Source organism: Bufo gargarizans, chromosome 4 (assembly GCF_014858855.1).
Source record: "Bufo gargarizans isolate SCDJY-AF-19 chromosome 4, ASM1485885v1, whole genome shotgun sequence".
NCBI lineage: Eukaryota > Metazoa > Chordata > Amphibia > Anura > Bufonidae > Bufo > Bufo gargarizans.
In genome coordinates, this window is record NC_058083.1 from 288,779,799 (window position 1) to 288,799,874 (window position 20,076).

General features: G+C 41.8%; 1 protein-coding gene across 3 annotated transcripts in view; it reads left to right on the forward strand.

Moving 5' to 3' along the window:
* Positions 1-20,076, forward strand: part of FIG4 (FIG4 phosphoinositide 5-phosphatase) — a 450,714-nt gene that overhangs the window by 228,606 nt on the left and 202,032 nt on the right. For all 3 annotated transcript variants that reach the window (XM_044289561.1, XM_044289559.1, XM_044289560.1), the window contains exon 17: positions 13,421-13,559. In XM_044289561.1, coding sequence (XP_044145496.1) covers positions 13,421-13,559 — 139 coding nt within the window. The remainder of the gene's footprint in view (positions 1-13,420; positions 13,560-20,076) is intronic.

The following is a 20,076-nucleotide window of genomic DNA, read 5'->3' on the forward strand; positions in this document are numbered from 1 at the left end:
TGTTGGCTGATGGTAACTGCTAATAATGCCCTTCTCCTTGTCGGTCCTCAGCAGAGCGATCTAACTTGCGGCCATTCCGCTCTGCTGCCAGGCTCCGCCCCCCTCCTAACCCCAATCTTGAACAGAAATGATGGAGTTCTATATACCTGATTAATGAGGAATAATTGCTTTCCCTCGCACAGTGATAACTGAGGTGTCAGTGCTAGTACTGCTTTCCATTGATCCTCTGAAATTGAACCAATCTCTCTATTCCATTTTTATTTGACTACTAAGGGATCACGCTGCACAGATTCCACAAATACATTTCTATATATGAATAATATTAGTCCACTCGAGGAATCACTTGTGAGAATCTGTTGTAGCAGTGGGACTTTTGTGCATGTAAGTGACATGCTTGAGCCTGGAATGCGTGTCGTAACTGCAAAAATTGATAAAAGGCCGTATGGGGAAGGACAAATGAATCCCTAAATTGCGCAAATGATTTAAACACATCAAGTCCTTGCAGCTGATACAAAAACCTCGCCCCCTTCCTTTCCCATGGAGAGAACCCTTCCAGGTGAAATATTTCGGACAACTGAGGGTTTCTCCACAGAGGAGTGACCTGAGTGAATCCCACTTTAGAAAACAAATCACAACACTTATGCCAAACCTTATGTATCAGATTAAGTGTAGGATATCCCACCAACTTGCTAGAGAGGGCCACAGGAGATTCATCTTCTATAATAAATGCTATCAGCCTTGCAGAGGTGTTGTCCCCAGGAGCCCTCCCCAACCCTTCACCTGCTGTATCTGTGAGGCAATAAAATAAAGCCATGGATTAGGAAGAGAGAAAACCCCTTTATTCTTCCCTCTCTGTAAAATATCTAGCCGGATTCTGGCCCGTTTTGTGCGCCAAATCAAGCTTCTAAATAGTTTTTGTATTCTAAAAAAGACCCGTTGTGGAATCCTCACAGGGGAGTTATGCAGAACGTACATAAGTTTTGGCACAAGTATCATTTTAAGGAAATTGCTTCTACCCACTTCAGACATTGGTAGCTTACACCACACATTTAATTTTTTCAGACATGCTGTTCAGGAGTGGCTCTATATTGTTTTTAACATAATGCCCAAGGTTTGATGAAACCACTATGCCAAAATACTTGAAGTTGTGGGCGACTTGCAGCTGAGTGGATGGGAGAGAGGAGCCAGCAGGGGCCGGGTCTAATGGACTTGTCCCAATTTATACGAAGGCCAGACCTTTCTCCAAAGTCCTTTATAAGAGACATTATGGGGCCCAGCGATCCTTTCATATGAGAATGTCGTCTGCATACAGGGACACGCGTTCCTTTCTTTTTCCCATGGGGAACCCCACAATTCTATCTGAAGATCGAAGTAAGCATGTGAACGGCTCTATTGAAATGGTGAATAGAAGAGGGGACAGTGGGCATCCCTGATGTGTACCTCTTACCAACTCAAACACTTCTGATGTACCACCATTAGCTCTGATCCTAGCTTTAGGGCCACAGTATAATAGTTGGACCCAATAAATAAAGGTTCCCAAATGCCATGACTCTCAGCACCTTCCATATACATTACCACCAAAACTATTAAAAGCTTTGGCATCATCAAGTGACAATATGGCCCGATGTCCTGCTGACTCCGACCACCTCTAAATGTTAAGAGATAGCCGTCTAAGGTTAATCGAAGTAGATTTATCAGGCATAAAACCAGCTTGGTCACTATGTTATAATGGTTGAGATAACTACTTGTAACCTATTAGTTAGGACCTTTGCCAGTATCTTAACATTAGAGGTTAGTAGGGAGGTCAGTCTATACAACTCGGGGAGAGTAGGGTCTTTCCCAGGATACCCCCCCCCCCCCATCCACCAACTGCAGCCAAAAAGGATTAAGCCTCCACGTGCCCACTCCAAAAGGTCTCATTACCCCCAACTGGAGCACTACATGATTAGGGGAGTGTTATGATAGACTTCTCGGCAAGTAGGCAACATCAACAACCAGGTAAATTCTAGAGAGCCAATTGTTAAAACTAGAAAAACAGTAGAACTGGCGTATATCCGGATTCCTCCCTCGCCAAATATCATGCAGGTCCAGCTCTTGTAATACAGTGGCAAAATTAGAGTCTCTATCCACACCCGACCCTCCCAGTCTGTCCAACCTCGCAGATGGACAAGTATTAAAATCCCCTACTAATAAAATGGGATACGTAGGGAGCTCCTCATCATAGGCCATTATTTCCTTCAGCACTTCGCCACTGTAAGGGGTAGGAATATATACTGCTACTAAAACAAAGGAGGAGTGATAACTGGTACAGTACAGCCACATATACAGTACCTAGCCATAGGATCTATACTAGATGAGTGACATATAAATGGTAGAGATCTATGCACAAGAACACTCATCCCCGGGAATGCGTAGAGAGTTTGGAGTGATAAGAATGACCTACCCATGGTTTGTGCAACAAGTGTGTAGTGGCGGGAACCATATGTGTCTCTGACAGAAAAATCACAGCAGGCTGATGATGTTGTAGTGCAAAGAATACCGCAGCATGTTTTGCTGCCTCACCCAATCCCCTGACATTCTATCCTATTTTAATTCTGTCAGCCAGAGTCTGCATGCTAATAAGTAATGTCAGGAGACATATCAGGAGAATTCTGGTGCTCCGACTGCAGCCCCCCCCCCCCCAAACCAAATTATTAATGTACCCGTATAACCACTGGTCCCACCCATTCCCCAACCCCGCATAAATATCACGAACGTATATTCACTTTCCAAAGAAGCGCTTTGTAAAAGATGTAGCCTAAAAAAAAAAACCACATAGGGCAAAAAAACATCCTGTAGCCGGGCGCCGGCATAGAAAAAAAAACTATTAAAAACATATGTTAAGTAAACAGAGTTGCTTCCCTAACCTTTCTGCTATACAGTATAGTCTGCAGTGTACAATAAGTAAGCAAAACCTGCATTATATATCTACGGCCTGAGTGGCCTAAGGCAAATATATACACTCTAACAAAGAATCCTATTTCTTGTGAATCAATAATAGGTATTAGTACAGTTCTATCATAAATGCAGTATTACAGAAAAAAATCGCAGCAATAAGGCAAGAGAGATAAAAATAAAAAAAAAGATACAGGACAGAAACAATACATTGCACTTATCAGGCACGTCTCTAGATCCGGACAAGATCCATCAAAGTCCCTGGAACTAGCAGTGGACATATTCATCCCGTGCTTGCTGAGGATTTAAGAGAGAATTAGTTGGTCTCCAGCCACTGCGCCGCATCCATCGGTGTTTCGAATATGCAGACCTCTCCATGCGCCACCACCCGCATCTTGGCCGGATACAGCATATAGTAGGGAATCTGTAAGTCCCAAAGACGGCGTTTCACATCCTGGAACTTCACAAACTGGAAAAATGTATACCTTATTCCCATTAATTAGGAGATCAGGGTGATCCCTGGCTTTCTTGAGAATATTATCTCTGTCCCTGAAATGCAGTAACTTCATCAAGATTGGACAAGTGGGGGGCCCCTGGAGGCGGAGCGAGGAATGGAACTCTGTGTGCTATCTCAATAGCAAACACATGTGACAGGGAATCCTTGCTATATGTAAGGGTCAGCCAATCTTCAAAAAATACCACTGGGTCATATTCCTCTGCCTTTTCAGGGACCCCAATCACCCTGAGATTATTTCTGTGCAACCTACTTTCTAGGCAGTCTGTTTTGGAAATCGGTAAAGACACATTATGAATAATTCTGCCACGATCTCTCCACTGGGGGGGTACCTATTGCAATGTACATACTGTCAGTTTTATACTGACATTCAGCCTGATCACAACCTACCTGTGGCAGGACAGGTCAGGCTTTGGCACATGGCATGCCCGGAGGCCTTTGTACGGCCTCCGGCTGCCATGGCAGCACAGTGGCCAGATGGAAAAGAGAGAGCTCCCTCCCTCTATTAACCCCTTACATCAGTGATCGCTACTGAGTTCAGCAAGTAATGGGTTAAATGACTTGGATCGGTGCCAGCACCAATCTCGGCCATTGCAGCAGAGTGTGAGCTGTATGTTACAGCTGATAACTGCTACTGATGGTGACGGCTCATTTCCGAAGCTGCCGTCATTGTCACACAGTAATGGAGCACGGAGGGCCGGGTGGCAAGATGGGACAAAGGGGACATCGCGGCACAAGGTGTGCATCAGAGGGCATATCTGATTTGAGGCTCTGACCTCAACAGTAACGATCTGTGGAGCTCAGAGCCTGAAACCGTAACTATTACAGCAACTACACTTTGGTTAGTCTATACAGACTAACCAGAGCGATTGCTAGCAAGGGATCACTCTGATTTGGTCCTTTGCTAGCTGATCCAGTGTCTCTGACAGCAGTTGCTCTAGAGCTGTGACACTTCTTTGTAGTGTCACAGCGCCAGTTAACAATTCGGGTGTAACCGTTCGTCCGGTTGCAGTAAATTACATGCAATTTGAAAGTGCAACTATGTCCATCTGCAGGTAGGGGTTAATTTGGTGGTGTGTGTATAGCTGACCATGCTCCTCCTGCTCATGGTTTGCTGACAGTGTGACACAACAGTTGTTGCCTGCTCACCCTAAAACGTAATAATGGTAGCAGTCAGTATTGATGGGTCTCATTCTCCTTGAAAGTAGATTCCCACATACTACATAGAAATAGGTTTAGGCTAGTTTCAGACTAGTGTGTCCTGTGCTGAAATCATGCTCCATGTGTGAGCCTGATTTCCCATTATGGACATTTTTCATTTCACAGGAGCACACGGATTTCACTATTTTATAATGCTGTGTGCCTCTGCATGACTTTACTTCTACAGAATTATACAGACACACTTTAAACAGTTCTTAGTTAGGTCCCCATCCGTATTGCGGTCACCTTGCTTCTGGTGGATGGGCCCCAATACTTTCTCAGCAAAAATTATATCTCCTTAAAAAGTCTGATTGTATATTAGATGAGGTATTGGTTTGTGTCTAGGTCTTGCAGTTAGTTTAAAGAATGCTACTATACCTGTGTGACTTTCCCTTAAACTATGACTGTGTGCATCTGCATATTTGTTCTACCATGCAGGGTGCATTGATTTATTCTTATGGTTTTGAAAATAAACAATCAAAGAAAAATCATAAACATTTCAGTGTCCAAAAAACATTTGTGAATGGTTTCTTCTCCCCAAAAACATTTAATAAAAAGTGATCAGTCATACACACCCCAAAATGGTGTCAATAAAAACTGCAGATTGTCTGAAAAAAATGAGCCCTCACACAGCTCCATAGATGTAACTATTAAAAGTTTTAATTTTTTTTCAGTAGTAAAACATATAAATGTATAGTTGTGATCATGCTGACCCATAAAATGAAGGCACTGTTCAGTTTTACCGCATAGTGAATGGTGTAAAAACAAAACCCACAAAACTGTGGCGGAAATTATTTTTTTCCAATTCCATCACATTTGGATTTTGTTTTCCAGCTTTCCACTACATCATATGCAATATTAAATGGTGCCATAAAAAAATGCAACTTGTACACACCAAAAAACAAGCCCTTTGTTAATGGAAAATCCTGGAAAGCAGGGAGTTCCAAACGAAAATGCAAAAATGGAAAATCGGCATGTTCTAAAAGGGTTAAACAATAGTTAATATTCTAATGACTTGTGTCACAAAAAAACAAGACCTAGTAAAAGTAAAAAAAATAAACCATATGAACAAAAGATGAATGAATTTTTTAAAGAGCTAAGCGGATTAAAAGCATGACAAAATTATTAAAAGCAGCATCACACATTTATGGAACATGTACTTGAGCTAGAAGTGTAGTGTATAGAGAATCGAATGCACACAAAGTATTCAGTTTAAGTGAAAAACAAATTTCCTTGAGAACGTCTTGTGCTGCCAAACCCTAATTAAACTGCACTGACCATACGCACACTTCTGTCTCCTTCAACTCTAGGTTTGTAGATGTTTTCTTGATTACAAGGCCAGTGTTTTATTCTGTTGTGTTCTTTAGAATTGGTTATAATCTTCATATACAATAGTTTATATGTTTGTTATATTTCTTTGAAATTTTCCAAAATAAATATAAAGCATTAATATATACCGTATCTTAGATATTAATTTATACCGTATGCAAAAAGCATACAAATATGAGAACTTCTCCATAATGAACAACATTTCATTTGACCATATAAAGCATTTAAGGGGTTAATCCGCCAGCATTTGTGTTTTCAGGGGATAAATATGAGATTGGTAGGGGCTGGAGCCCCTACTGATCACCAGCATCGGGGTTCCCATATCCTGTGGAGCCTCGCTGTAATGGACGGAACGGCTGGTCATTTCTATGGGAGCTCTGGAGATAGCTGAGTACACGGCCTGGCTATCCACTGATGTGATAGTTGTCACTATCCTGCACTCGCTCAATCACCGCCAAGAGCATGGCCATTAATAACAGCTGGTTCCTTGCTGTTGCTGCCGGCATCGCTGAAAACTCCAATGCCGATGGATTAACCCCTTAAATGCCACAGTAAATGCTCCATTGGCTCCTTGCTTTGCAATTTCTGTGTGTGCGAAGGCAGCCCAAGGCCTTATGTGGACTTTGGAAGCTATGGGAGCCTTAGAAGACCCAGCCTCCAGGCGGGGTCTCATAGGCAACTGTCAGTGTAATATTGACTTTGTATTGTAATGTATTTGTAAAGTGATCAAACTCCTAAATAAATAATAATAAATAAAAAATAAACATTTCAGGTAAAATAAAGTGCCATTTCAAATAAAAATGTTTTAGAATTGTCGCCTATTTCGTTTTAATTCCTGTGGAACACCTAAAGGATTGACAAAGTTTGTAAAATCAGCTTTAAATAATTTAAGAGATGTGGTTTTTAAAATGGGGTCATTTTAGGTGATTTCTATTATGTAAGCCCCTCAAAGTGACTTCAGAACTGAATTGCTCCTTTAAAATGTTTCTTGGGAATTTTTTTTTAAATGTAAAAAAAAAAAAAAAAGTCTAACATTTTAAGCCTTCTAACTTTATATAAAAAAAATATTTTTACTAAATTATGCCATTGTAAAGGAGACATATGATGAATGGTAATAACTATTTTGGGAGGTATCACTGTCTTAAAAGCAGTGAAATTGAGATCTAGAAAATTGCACATTTTCTGAATATTTAGATTTTTTTTTTTTATTCATAAAGGTAAAACATATTGATTCAAATATACCACTAACGTAATGTAAGATGTCACAAGAAAGCAGTCTCAGAATCAGTTTGAAAGTATTCCAAAATGATTGCCACATATATAAAATGATGCCATTGTAAAGGAGACATATGGTGAATGATAACTATTTTGTGAGGTATCACTGTTTTAAAAGCAGTGAAATTCAAATCTAGAAAATTGCTAATTTTTCTACATTTTCTGTATCTTTAGATATTTATTTTTAAATAAATAAAGGTAAAACATATTCAAATATAAAACGAACATGATGTAAGATATAGCAAAAGAAAACCGTCTCAGAATCAGTTTGAAAGTATTCCAAAATGATTACCACATATGTAAAGTGACACGTCAGAAACAAAAAAATCAACGGTTTTGGAATATGTTTATAATAATAGTTATATTTAATCATTTTCAATAATTTTATTTTATTATATCCTGGGGAACTCCTTTTAACCACCTCAGCCCCCCTAGCTTAAACCCCCTTAATGACCAGACCACTTTTTATAATTCTGCACTACACTACTTTCACGGTTTACTGCTCGGTCATACAACTTACCACCCAAATGAATTTTACCTCCTTTTCTTCTCACTAATAGAGCTTTCATTTGGTGCTATTTCATTGCTGCTGACATTTTTACTTTTTTTGTTGTTAATCGAAATTGACCGAAATTTTTGCAAAAAAAGTCATTTTTCACTTTCTGTTGTAAAATGTATCAATTTTTCTCAATTTATTTTTCTACATGTCTTTGATTAAAAAAAATACAATAAGTGTATATTTATTGGTTTGGGTAAAAGTTATAGCGTTTACAAACTATGGTGCAAAAAAAATAATTTACGCTTTGTTTCCTGAGGTTCTACAATGCCCAGACAGTAGAAACAACCCACAAATTACCCCATTTCGGAAAGTGGACACCCAAAGGTATTCACTGATGGGCATAGTGAGTTCATGGAAGTTTTAATTTTTTGTCATACGTTAGCGGAAATTTATATTATTATTATTATTTTCCTTACAAAGTCTCATATTCCACTAACTTGTGACAAAAAATAAATTTTTACATGAACTCACCATACCCCTCATGGAATACCTTGGGGTGTCTTCTTTCTAAAATGGGGTCACTTGTGGGGTATTTATACTGCCCTGGCATTTTAGAGTCCCTAAAGCGTGAGAAGTAGTTTGGAATCCAAAAGCGTAAAAATGCCCTGTGAAATCCTAAAAGTACTTATTGGAATTTGGGCCCCTTTGCGCATCTAGGCTGCAAAAAAGTGTCACACAAGTTTTATTGCCATACTCAGAAGAAGTAGGGCAATGTGTTTTGGGGTGTATTTTTACATATACCTATGCTGGGTGAGATAAATATCTCTGTAAAAGACAACTTTTCCAAAATTTTTTTTTATACAAAGTTGTCATTTTACAGAGATATTTCTCTCACCCAGCATGGGTATATGTAAAAATACACCCCAAAACACATTGCCCTACTTCTCCTGAGTACGGCGATACCACATGTGTGACACTTTTTTGCAGCCTAGGTGCACAAAGGGGCCCAAATTCCAATGAGTATCTTTAGGATTTCACAGGGCATTTTTTACTCATTTGGATTCCAAACTACTTCTCACGCTTTAGGGCCCCTAAAATGCCAGGGCAGTATAAATACCCCACAAGTGACCCCATTTTGGAAAGATGACACCCCAAGGTATTCCATGAGGGGCATGGCGAGTTCCTAGAATATATATATTTTTTTTGGCACAAGTTAGCGGAAATTTAATTATTTCATTTTTTTTCTTACAAAGTCTCATATTCCACTAACTTGTGACAAAAAATTCAATTTTACATGATCTCGCCATGTCCCTCACGAAATACATTGGGATGTCTTCTTACCAAAATAGGGTCACTTGTGGGGTATTTATACTGCCCTGGCATATTAGGGGACCTAAAGCGTGAGAAGTAGTTTGGAATCCAAATGCTTAAAAAATGCCCTGTGAAATCCTAAAGCTACTCATTGGAATTTGGGCCCCTTTGTGAACCTAGGCTGCAAAAAAGTGTCACACATGTGGTATCGCCGTACTCAGAAGAAGTAGGGCAATGTGTTTTGGGGTGTATTTTTACATATACCCATGCTGGGTGAGATAAATATCTCTGTAAAAGACAACTTTTCCCATTCTTTTTTTATACAAAGTTGTCATTTTACAGAGATATTTCTCTAACCCAGCATGGGTATATGTAAAAATACACCCCAAAACACATTGCCCTACTTCTCCTGAGTACGGCGATACCACACGTGTGACACTTTTTTGCAGCCTAGGTGCGCAAAGGGGCCCAAATTCCAATGAGTACCTTTTAGGAGGGCATTTTTTGACATTTGGATTCCAGACTTCTCACGCTTTAGGGCCCCTAAAAGGTCAGGGCAGTATAAATACCCCACATGTGTCCCTATTCTGGAAAGAAGACACCCAAGGTGTTCCGTGAGGGGCATGGTGAGTTCATAGAAGATTCTTTTTTTGGGCACAAGTTAGTGGAAATAGATTTTTTTTTGAGGGGGTTTTCTCACAAAGTCTCCCTTTCCGCTAACTTGGGACAAAAAGTTCAATCTTTCATGGACTCCAATGCCCCTCAGCGAATACCTTTGGGTGTCTTCTTTCCAAAATGGGGTCATTTGTGGGGTGTTTGTACTGCCCTGGCATTTGAGGGTCATCACAATCATTACATGTATGGCCAGCATTAGGAGTTTCTGCTATTCTCCTTATATTGAGCATACGGGTAATTACATTATTATGAACGGCACTGATTTCTTCATTCACATCGATCAATGTGGATGAAAATATCTCTGCCAAAAAATGTGCAAAAAAAAAAGAGGGGAAAAGCCTTGCCAGGACATAGGAGCTCCACCCAACATCCAAACCCACTCAGCTCATATGCCCTGGCAAACCTGATTTCTCCATTCACATCAATTGTCTCCATTCACAGTCCTGTGTCACGCATTCCCTATTCTAAGTGTACCTGTGTGTGGTACTTCCAGAAACACTCCTCTAAGCCATAGGGCAGGGTGGTCAGGGCAGTCAGGACAGAAATAGCGGGTGTCACGCCTTATTCCACTCCTGCTACAGACACAACATCTTTTTCGGGGTGACGCTTGGTTTGAGGTACTAGCAATGACATTGGGGAAATGTCGCTCGTGTAGACGGCTCACTACACTGGTGGTTGGGGCCAAGGAACCTCCTGAATACAGGAGGTTCTCGATGATCTCTTCCTGAAATTTGAGGAAGGATCCTGTTCTCCCAGCCTTACTGTAGAGAACAAAACTATTGTACATAGCTAATTGAATTAGATATACAGACACCTTCTTATACTAGCGTCTTGACCTGCGGGAGAGTAAAGAAGGAGCCAACATCTGGTCATTGAAGTCCACCCCTCCCATGAGCAAATTATAGTCGTGGACCGAGAGGGGCTTTTCAATGACACTGTTTGCCCGTTCAATTTGGATTGTCGTGTCTGCGTGAATGGAGGAGAGCATGTAAACGTCACATTTGTCTCTCCATTTCACCGTGAGCAGTTCTTCGTTACACAAGGCAGCCCTCTCCCCCCTTGCAAGATGGGTGGTAACGAGCCGTTGGGGGAAGCCCCGGTGACTAGGTCGCGCGGTGCCACATCAGCCAATCTGTTCTAGAAACAAATGCCTGAAGAGGGGCACACTTGTGTAAAAATTGTCCACATAAAGGTGGTACCCCTTGCCAAATAAGAGTGACACCAAGTCCCAGACTGTCTTCCCACTGCTCCCCAGGTAGTCAGGGCAACCGACCGGCTCCAGGGTCTGATCTTTACCCTCATAGACACAAAATTTGTGCGTATAGCCTGTGGCCCTTTCACAGAGCTTATACAATTTGACCCCATACCGGGCCCGCTTGCTTTCGATGTATTGTTTGAAGCCAAGGCGCCCGGTAAAATGTATCAGGGACTCGTCTATGCAGATGTTTTGCTCAGGGGTATACAAATCTGCAAATTTGGTGTTAAAGTGGTCTATGAGGGGCCGAATTTTGTGGAGGCGATCAAAAGCTGGGTGGCCTCTGGGACGAGAGGTGCTGTTATCACTAAAGTGCAGGAAACGCAGGATGGTCTCAAATCGTGTCCTGGACATGGCAGCAGAGAACATGGACATGTGATGAATTGGCTTCGTGGACCAATATGACCGCAATTCATGCTTTTTTTGTCAGGCCCATGTTGAGGAGAAGGCCCAGAAAAGTCTTAAATTGGGAAACTTGGACGGGTTTCCACCAGAAAGACTGGGCATAAAAGCTTCCCGGGTTGGCGGCTATAAATTGAATGGCATACCGGTTTGTTTCTGCCACGACTAAGTCAAAGAGCTCCGCAGTGAAGAACAGCTCAAAAAACCCCAGTGCCGATCCGATCTGAGCTGTCTCAACCCGAACTCCAGACTGGGAGGTGAAAGGGGGAACTACTGGTGCGGCTGAAGATGGGGGCTGCCATTCAGGGTTTGCCAGCACCTCAGGGACTCTAGGGGCTCTACGGGCCTGTCTGTGCGGTGGCTGCAACGGGAACTACTGCATGTGCCACCGTACCAGCTTCAACTGCCCTTCTGGTGCTCGTCACTTCACCATGTTCTACGGCAGTGCTGGTACTAGGTCCAGGATGGGCTGCGCTGCTGGTGTATGCCTCACCACGTAATCTGACAGCGCCAGCCCCACTCTGCTGCCCTTGAAGCGGATCCTGCGCAACCTGTGGTCTAGCAACACGGGGGCCAGGTACGCCTGGTGGTATCAGGGACCTCAACCTCATCGTCCGAACTTTGGGTCAGACTGCCACTGCTTTCTGCAGGTTCGTATACTGACCCGCTGGATTCGTCAGATGAGGAGTCCCATTCCTCATCCGACTGGGTCAGAAGCCTGTAGGCCTCTTCAGAAGAATACCCCTTACTTGTCATTTGGTCAACTAAATTTAGGGGGTATTCCCTGAGACTACCCAAGAAAAAAAGCAAGCCTGTCTTACAAATGGGAGGCTAGCGAAGTACCGGAAGCCGCTGCGATTGATAAAAAAAATATCAAAACTGATATTTTTTTATTGTCACAGTGCTTTTGTAGTGATTGCGTAGTGATGAAAAAATAAAATACATTTTGTCACTGCCGTGGGGCGGCGTGGGTGAATGCACGTGTGGGCGACCGATCAGGCCTGATCGGGCAAACACTGCGTTTCGGGTGGAGGGCGAGCTAAGGTGACACTAATACTATTATAGATCTGACTGTGATCAGTTCTGATCACTTACAGATACTATAAAGTACCAATGCTGATTAGCGATACGCTAATCGGCGAATCAGTGACTGCGGTGCGCTGGGCGCTAACTGAAGCTGACTTCTTACCAAAGGGGCCTAAACTAACCTATAACAGTCAATACTGGTGGAAAAAAAAAAGTGACAGTTTACACTGATCACTTTTTTCCCTTTCACTAGTGATTGACAGGGGTGATCAAGGGGTTATTTGGGGTGATGGGGGGGGGGGGGGGTGATCTGGGGATAAATATGTTGTGCTTGGTGTACTCACTGTGATCTGTGCTCTCTGCTGGGACCAACCGACGAAAAGGACCCAGCAGAGAGCACAGAAGCCATTTAACACATTATATTTATAAATATAATGCGTTATATGGCTGGTGGTTCGTTATTTTAAAAGTCACCAACCTGCCAGCGCTGATTATTGGCTGGCAGGCTTATGACCAACTCCTAGTGCCCCTTTTGCCGGGACGGATTTGCGCGTCATCTCAATCTCGCGAGATGACTCATAGATGCGTGAAGGAGGAATAACCCGGCCGCCCGCAGGACGCATCCCTGCGTTAGGCGGTCGGGAGGTGGTTAATAAGTGAGATTCTTCCCTGGTTTATGATATGCAGCTTTGAATGTGATTACAGTAAGCTGATGCATTTTTAAAAGGATGGACTAGCATCTCAGCCACCTGATCCTGTAGGTCTGTAAAACTTCCTGTAAAGTCATCAAGACATGGGGCTTTAGAGTTTTCCAATTTTTAATGGCCCCCATAATTTCTGCCAACACAGCCGTACATGTAATTTCTCCAGTTGCTCCATCTGGAACTTTGGAAGAGTCACCCACCTCATGGGAACAATATTGTATTTATTATGATATCTTAGGTTTATTAATTAAACAACTATGGTTTAAATGAGTGTTTTGTTCTCTATTTTCCCCCAGATGCAGACAGACAAGATGCAATCAATCTTTTCCTGGGTGTTTTTAAGCCAAAAGAGGGCAAACCTCATCTCTGGGAGCTGCCCACCGACTTTTACTTGCATCATAAAAATACAATGATACTCCTCCATTCAAAAAGAAGGTAATCCTATATTCTGTCTATTACAGAAAATGTAAGTTTTATTCTATGATCAGTTTCAAGTGATTGTTAGTGTTTTAACTTTTAATCTGATGGGTCACAAAAGTCTGACCTGTAGCCCACTGTTCTTGGCTAGAGAGAAGAGTACAAGACCAGCATGCCCTCCTTAGAGACAAATGACTGTGTTGTAATGATGAGTGTGTTTACTCAACTGTTTTGTTTTTTTCACTCTGATTTACTTGTACATTGATTTGTTGCATTAGTGTACACTATGATATCAGATGAACTGTGATATTTAACGGATAAATGACATTCCCAAGCGTTCCTGACAAATCCCACAACGCAGCTCAGATTTCCTTCCCAGTGCCAAACAAATGTTGTAGTGCTGCTCAAAATACTGTACTTCCGAGGGGCACCAAATCAGTACCATGGTGAGGCACAATAAAGCTCCCCAGCAGCAACAAACAAATACCCTGGTTCGGCACAACATACCTCCCCAGTATCAGTGCCGTACAACCACCATGCCTGCTATTGATATACAGTATGTACAGGTGCATTATTGCAACTTAAAATTAGAATATTGTGAAAAGGTTTAGTATTCTAGGCTCAAAGTGTCACACTCTAGTCAGCTAATTAATCCATACCCCCTGAGCAAAGGGTACCTGAGATTGACTTTATGGCTTAGAGCTATGAAATCCCCAATCATCAAAATGATAACAAATAAAGGCTTGAAATATCTTGCTTTGTATGTAATGAGTCTATCTCATATGTTAGTTTCACCTTTTAAGTTGCATTACTGAAATAAATTAACCTTGCGCGATATTCTGATTTTTCCAGTTTCACCTGTATATTATGATCTTTCCTGTTAGTATATTGCTAGCAGACAATATACGTTATATTGTGTTTTTATGTGTCCGGTATCTAGAAATACATGTAAAACTAATAAATGAACTGTAACTTAACATCTGCCCACTGTCAATGGTCCCTGCTCACCCAGGACTAAGAGAGTGCCTGTTTGTACTAAATACAGCACAGACCTCTTTGTGACAATGGTCACCTTCCAGGGGTTTTCTCACAATGTACTGTCTATGCCATAATATATTTAAAATGATATTGTTATGGTTTGTGCTGACCTTATGATGCTTTTGCTGTTCAAAAACCGTGCAGTTATAGCATTAAACAAAATCCTTCCCAAATGTGCCTCCAAAATAAGATGTTATTAAGGACACTTAAAGAGAACTGGTCACGTTAAACATGCAGTCTGATCTGCAAGATGCATTATATAGAGCCAACAAGCTGAACAAATTGATATGCAATATTGTGGGAAAGATTTGGTACAACTGGTAATTTTACTTCACTCCTTACTTATTCTGGGCTTAGGATTCTAGTAAGCAGTCTTATCAATGATTGACAGTTAACTATGTATGCCCTCTAAGGCCTCTCTTATTTTTATTTCTTTTTTTCACGCGGATGCTTTCAATTTTGAATAATCTCCTAGCTACCAACAGTGAAAATCGCTTTGCATCTGGACTACATCCGGATGCAATGTTTTTCACGGAAGCCCCAGTCACTTCTATGGGACCAGGGAAGAATATAGAACATGATGTGATTTTCATGTAACGCAGAGATGATGCGTGAAAAACAACTCTCATGTGCACAAACCTATAGAAATGAATGGGCCTGAATTCAGTGAGGATGCAATGCATTCAATTTGCGCATTCCACCCATACAGAAAACTCGCTCATCTAAAAAGGGACCTTATGCAATGAAGGCAGTCAGTCAATGTGCAAGACTCCCAACAGGACACCTAAGCCCATAATAAGCTGGAGTTAAAGAGGACCTGTCACCAGTCTACATTTTTAAAACTGCCTACCAACATATACAATATTGCTGCCTACCATCATGTAGGGGGGTTCCTATACCAGAGATATCGGGCCTGCTAGTTCCGGTACCCAATATCCTCATGCGGCAGTGGATGGCCATCTGAACCTGTTTCTCAAGTGGGAGTGTTCTTCACTGCTCTAATATTCTATTCAATGCGGACAGTATTAGAGTGGTGAAGAACACTCCTACTTGAGTTTGCCAGACTTAATTTTATGGTGGGCTGGAGCTTTACCTGAACAGTTTTAGTTTTGCAGCTGCCTTCTGGCTTTTCTACTTGGTCTTCTCCCTGAATTCTATCCATCTGCTCTGTAATGTCTTCACCACGAGCGGCAGTGAGGACACAGTGTGTTAAATTAGATCTGGTAAAACCATGCCGTGTTCTAACAGAAACCTCATGCAGGGAGAAGACTAACTCACCAGCATACCTTTGAAATTGAGCATATTAGAAATTGTTTTTTTGTTGTTGTTTATTTCACAATTTTTTCATAGAAAAGGATATGCTAAAATATTAAGCAACGATAATTTGTGAAAATATATTTTTAACTAAACTCACATTATGCATCATGGATGGAACAGATTGGAAATGTTTAATCCATGCAACAATAGAAACCACATTAAATAGCAGTGATTTATTACTTGACACACACAGTAGATGTCTCATGGAATTGGATTTCTCTAGAGTATACGGATTAGAATCAAGGTCTTCTCTGCCTCCTCAGCAGGAAGCAATTAAATATGAAGTCAAGTTGACAGATTTGATATCATCTGGGATCATTACACTTTGCATCTGACAGTTTGAAACCCAAAATATTGTAATGAAATGTCTCTTTCTCTCCCTAGGGTTATTATGGATCATAATACTTTACTTTGCTAACCTGATAGATTAATATGTATTAATTTCAATAGCACACGTTCCTTAAATAGAAGTAGATGAGAGGTTTGTGCATTAGAATCCACTTCACTGCTACTCTTTGAGGGAGCTACTGTTTCATTCTTGTAGCATCATTTTTCCACCTTTTGATTATTTGTAAAAATATATTTGAAATACCTACCCTAATTTTAAAAGAAATGAGAATAATTATTAATCTTTATAACAATTATTTGAACAATATTGATTTTATTCTTATCTTTTGTTCCAACCTTGTAGTTAGGGCCCAGATTAGGGTTGTTTAGGAGGTGACCTGTTCCTTCCATAGTTTTCCAGGCCCAGTTACTGTTCCCCTTCCCTCCTGTGATCAGTGTGGGGGGAAAACTCCACACTAAACACAGGAGGGAAGGGGAACAGTGAGTGGGCCTGGAAAACTAGGGAAGGAACAGGCCTTGAATTTAGGAATATTCATATGCTGGGTACCTAGGCCCTTATATCCCTATAAGGCCCTGGAATGAGGTTAGGACCAGAGACAACCCATTCTTCCCCAGATGGACGAATGGAAATCTCTGTCTCAGGCCAAGATACAAACAGGGAATATAACAAACACAAAACAATAAGAAAAGACCAGATTTATCTGAAAGTAGAAAACTGGCAACTCCAGAAGCACCACAGAGTACAACTGACCAGCTAGTTAGAAGACAGGAAGAAAATCTATAAACCGCACCTCCAAGAGTGAGAAGCGGCTACTTATGGGAAAAGTAAATTACCAACAAGCAACACCTGAAGCAAGGGGTGTGGCATTTACCGAAACACAGACACAATAAGATCCACAGTGAACTTGTCAATTTAACCCACGAGTTGCAAGTCTCTCTGATCTCCTGGTACCTGCCATGGTAACGTCCGTGACGTATGCTCTTGTGTCATGGTTTACAACAGTTGCTGAATCTCCTTAAAAGGACCAGTAATCTTGTAGACTTGCTTTGACCTTGTAATCTTTGCCCAGTATTGGTAGCAGACTATTTTAGCCATTAAACCAGGATGGTCAGCAGGTCACCAGTGAGGCTAGATTTGGAGACTAAGTTATCTACTGTAGAGACAACATTTATTTCTTAATTAGGGGATAAAATACTTTAGTTTCTGAGTAATCAGACTTTAAACAGACTTTGCTGTGTCAGGCCTCAGGCACACGAACATGTGCCAGCCATTCTGTGCATTGGGAACCGCAAATCCGTAGTGCTTATGTGGGGTTCCATGCCTCCGTTCCGGTCCTTCCAGATTGCAGACCCATTCAAATAAATGGGTCTGCATCTGTGATACGATGTGCACATGGCCAGTGCCCATATATTGCGGACCCGCTGTTTACAGGCCGCAATACGTGCATGGCTGGGCAATGGCCATAGTGTAAGATTTTTTTGAGATTTCTATATTATAACATGAGTCATAAAATACACTTCCCATATGCACTCTTTTTAATCTGTTATTGTTGTCACAGATAATTGCAGCTAAAGCCACTGTCAGCTCATTAGCAAAATGGGTAATAGCTGGCTCACATTACCTATGAAACCATTTTTCTTTCCCTCATCTATTACTTGACTTTATTACTAGGTCTTATAATGCATGTAGAACTACTCATTTTTCTTAAGTTTTTATTTCTCAGCTATTTGATGTCCAGTTTCATTTTGTTCCAAGCTTTTCTATTCTGATATATTCATTTCCTGGCCAACTGAATCGTGACTTTAATAATAATTGATGGTCTCAGTCATTCTATGGCTTTTAGTACCCACATTGCCATCAACTTCAGACCATTCAATCAGTCTCTAGAACAGAAGGTTCCATAGCGTTTTTGTACCAGCCACGTGCTCTGTAAAGAATATTTCATGTTTAAAGATTTGTCACATTGCCAGTAGAAGTGAAATCTTTCCCTGCAATAAAGACAGTTCTCAGGCTTGTCAACTGGCTTTCCAAAATGACTCCTGTATCCAGGAATTGCGATTGTGAAGGAAATTTTATTAAACTAAAGCATGTATTTGTTTTTCAGTTAAACCTGTGAATTTTTGTAATATATTTTAATCAATAATCAAGGATTTTACAATGTGTTTTTACAAACGCCATCTTGTGTGCATTAAGTAAAACAGATTTTGCTTAGAATAAAAATAAGTTGTCTGAACAGTTGTCCTCTTAAAGGGAACCTGTCACCGGGATTTTAGGTATGGAGTTGAGGACATGCGTTGCTAGATGGCCACTAGCACATCCGCAATATCCAGTCCCCATAGCTCTGTGTGCTTTTATTGTTTAAAAAAACCGATTTGATACATATGCAAATTAACATAAGAGTCATATCTCACTTGTGTGACCAGAAAAGAGTCATATTTTCAAGCTCTTACTCATCTCAGGTTAATTTGCATATGTATCAAATCGTTTTTTTTTACACAATAAAAGCACACAGAGCTATGGGGACTGGATATTGCGGATGTGCTAGTGGCCATCTAGCAACCCATGTCCTCAGCTCTATACCCAAAATCCCGGTGACAGGTTCCCTTTAAGCAAAGACTTTTAAGTAGTGATGAGTGAACTTGTGTTTTTAAGTTTGGCGCACAAGGTTCAGGATTGGGTTATCTAAGAATTCCGTTATGGGTTCCGCTACCACAGACCGTAAGTTATCCATAATCAAATTCTTAGATAACCCAAACCTTGTACGCCGAACTTGAAAACACAAATTTGCCCGTCACCTACTTTTAACCACCTCCCGACCGCCTAACGCAGATATGCGTCCGGGAGGTGGTTGCTTTACTCCTCCTGGACGCATATACGCGTCATCTCGCGAGACGTGAGATTTCCTGTGAACGCGCGCACACAGGCGCGCGCGCTCACAGGAACGGAAGGTAAGCGAGTGGATCTCCAGCCTGCCAGCGGCGATCGCTCGCTGGCAGGCTGGAGGTCCCAATTTTTTAACCCCTAACAGGTATATTAGACGCTGTTTTCATAACAGCGTCTAATATACCTCCTACCTGGTCCTCTGGTGGTCCCTTTTGTTAGGATCGACCACCAGAGGACACAGGTAGGTCAGTAAAGTCGCACCAAACACTACACTACACTACACCCCCCCCCGTCACTTATTAACCCTTTATGAACCCCTGATCACCCATGATCACCCCATATAAACTCCCTGATCACCCCCCTGTCATTGATCACCCCCCTGTCATTGATCACCCCCCTGTCAGGCTCCGTTCAGACGTCCGTATGATTTTTACGGATCCACGGATACATGGATCGGATCCGCAAAAAGCATACGGACGTCTGAATGGAGCCTTACAGGGGGGTGATCAATGACAGGCGGGTGATCACCCATATACACTCCCTGATCACCCCCTGTCATTGATCACCCCCCTGTAAGGCTCCATTCAGACGTCCGCATGATTTTTACGGATCCATGGATCGGATCCACAAAACACATGCGAACGTCTGAATGGAGCCTTACAGGGGGGTGATCAATGACAGGCGGGTGATCACCCATATACACTCCCTGATCACCCCCCTGTCATTGATCACCCCCCTGTAAGGCTCCATTCAGACGTCCGCATGTGTTTTGTGGATCCGATCCATGGATCCGTAAAAATCATGCGGACATCTGAATGGAGCCTTACAGGGGGGGTGATCAGTGACAGGGGGGTGATCACCCTGATCACCCCCTGTCATTGATCACCCCCCTGTAAGGCTCCATTCAGACGTCCGCATGTGTTTTGTGGATCCGATCCATCTATCCAT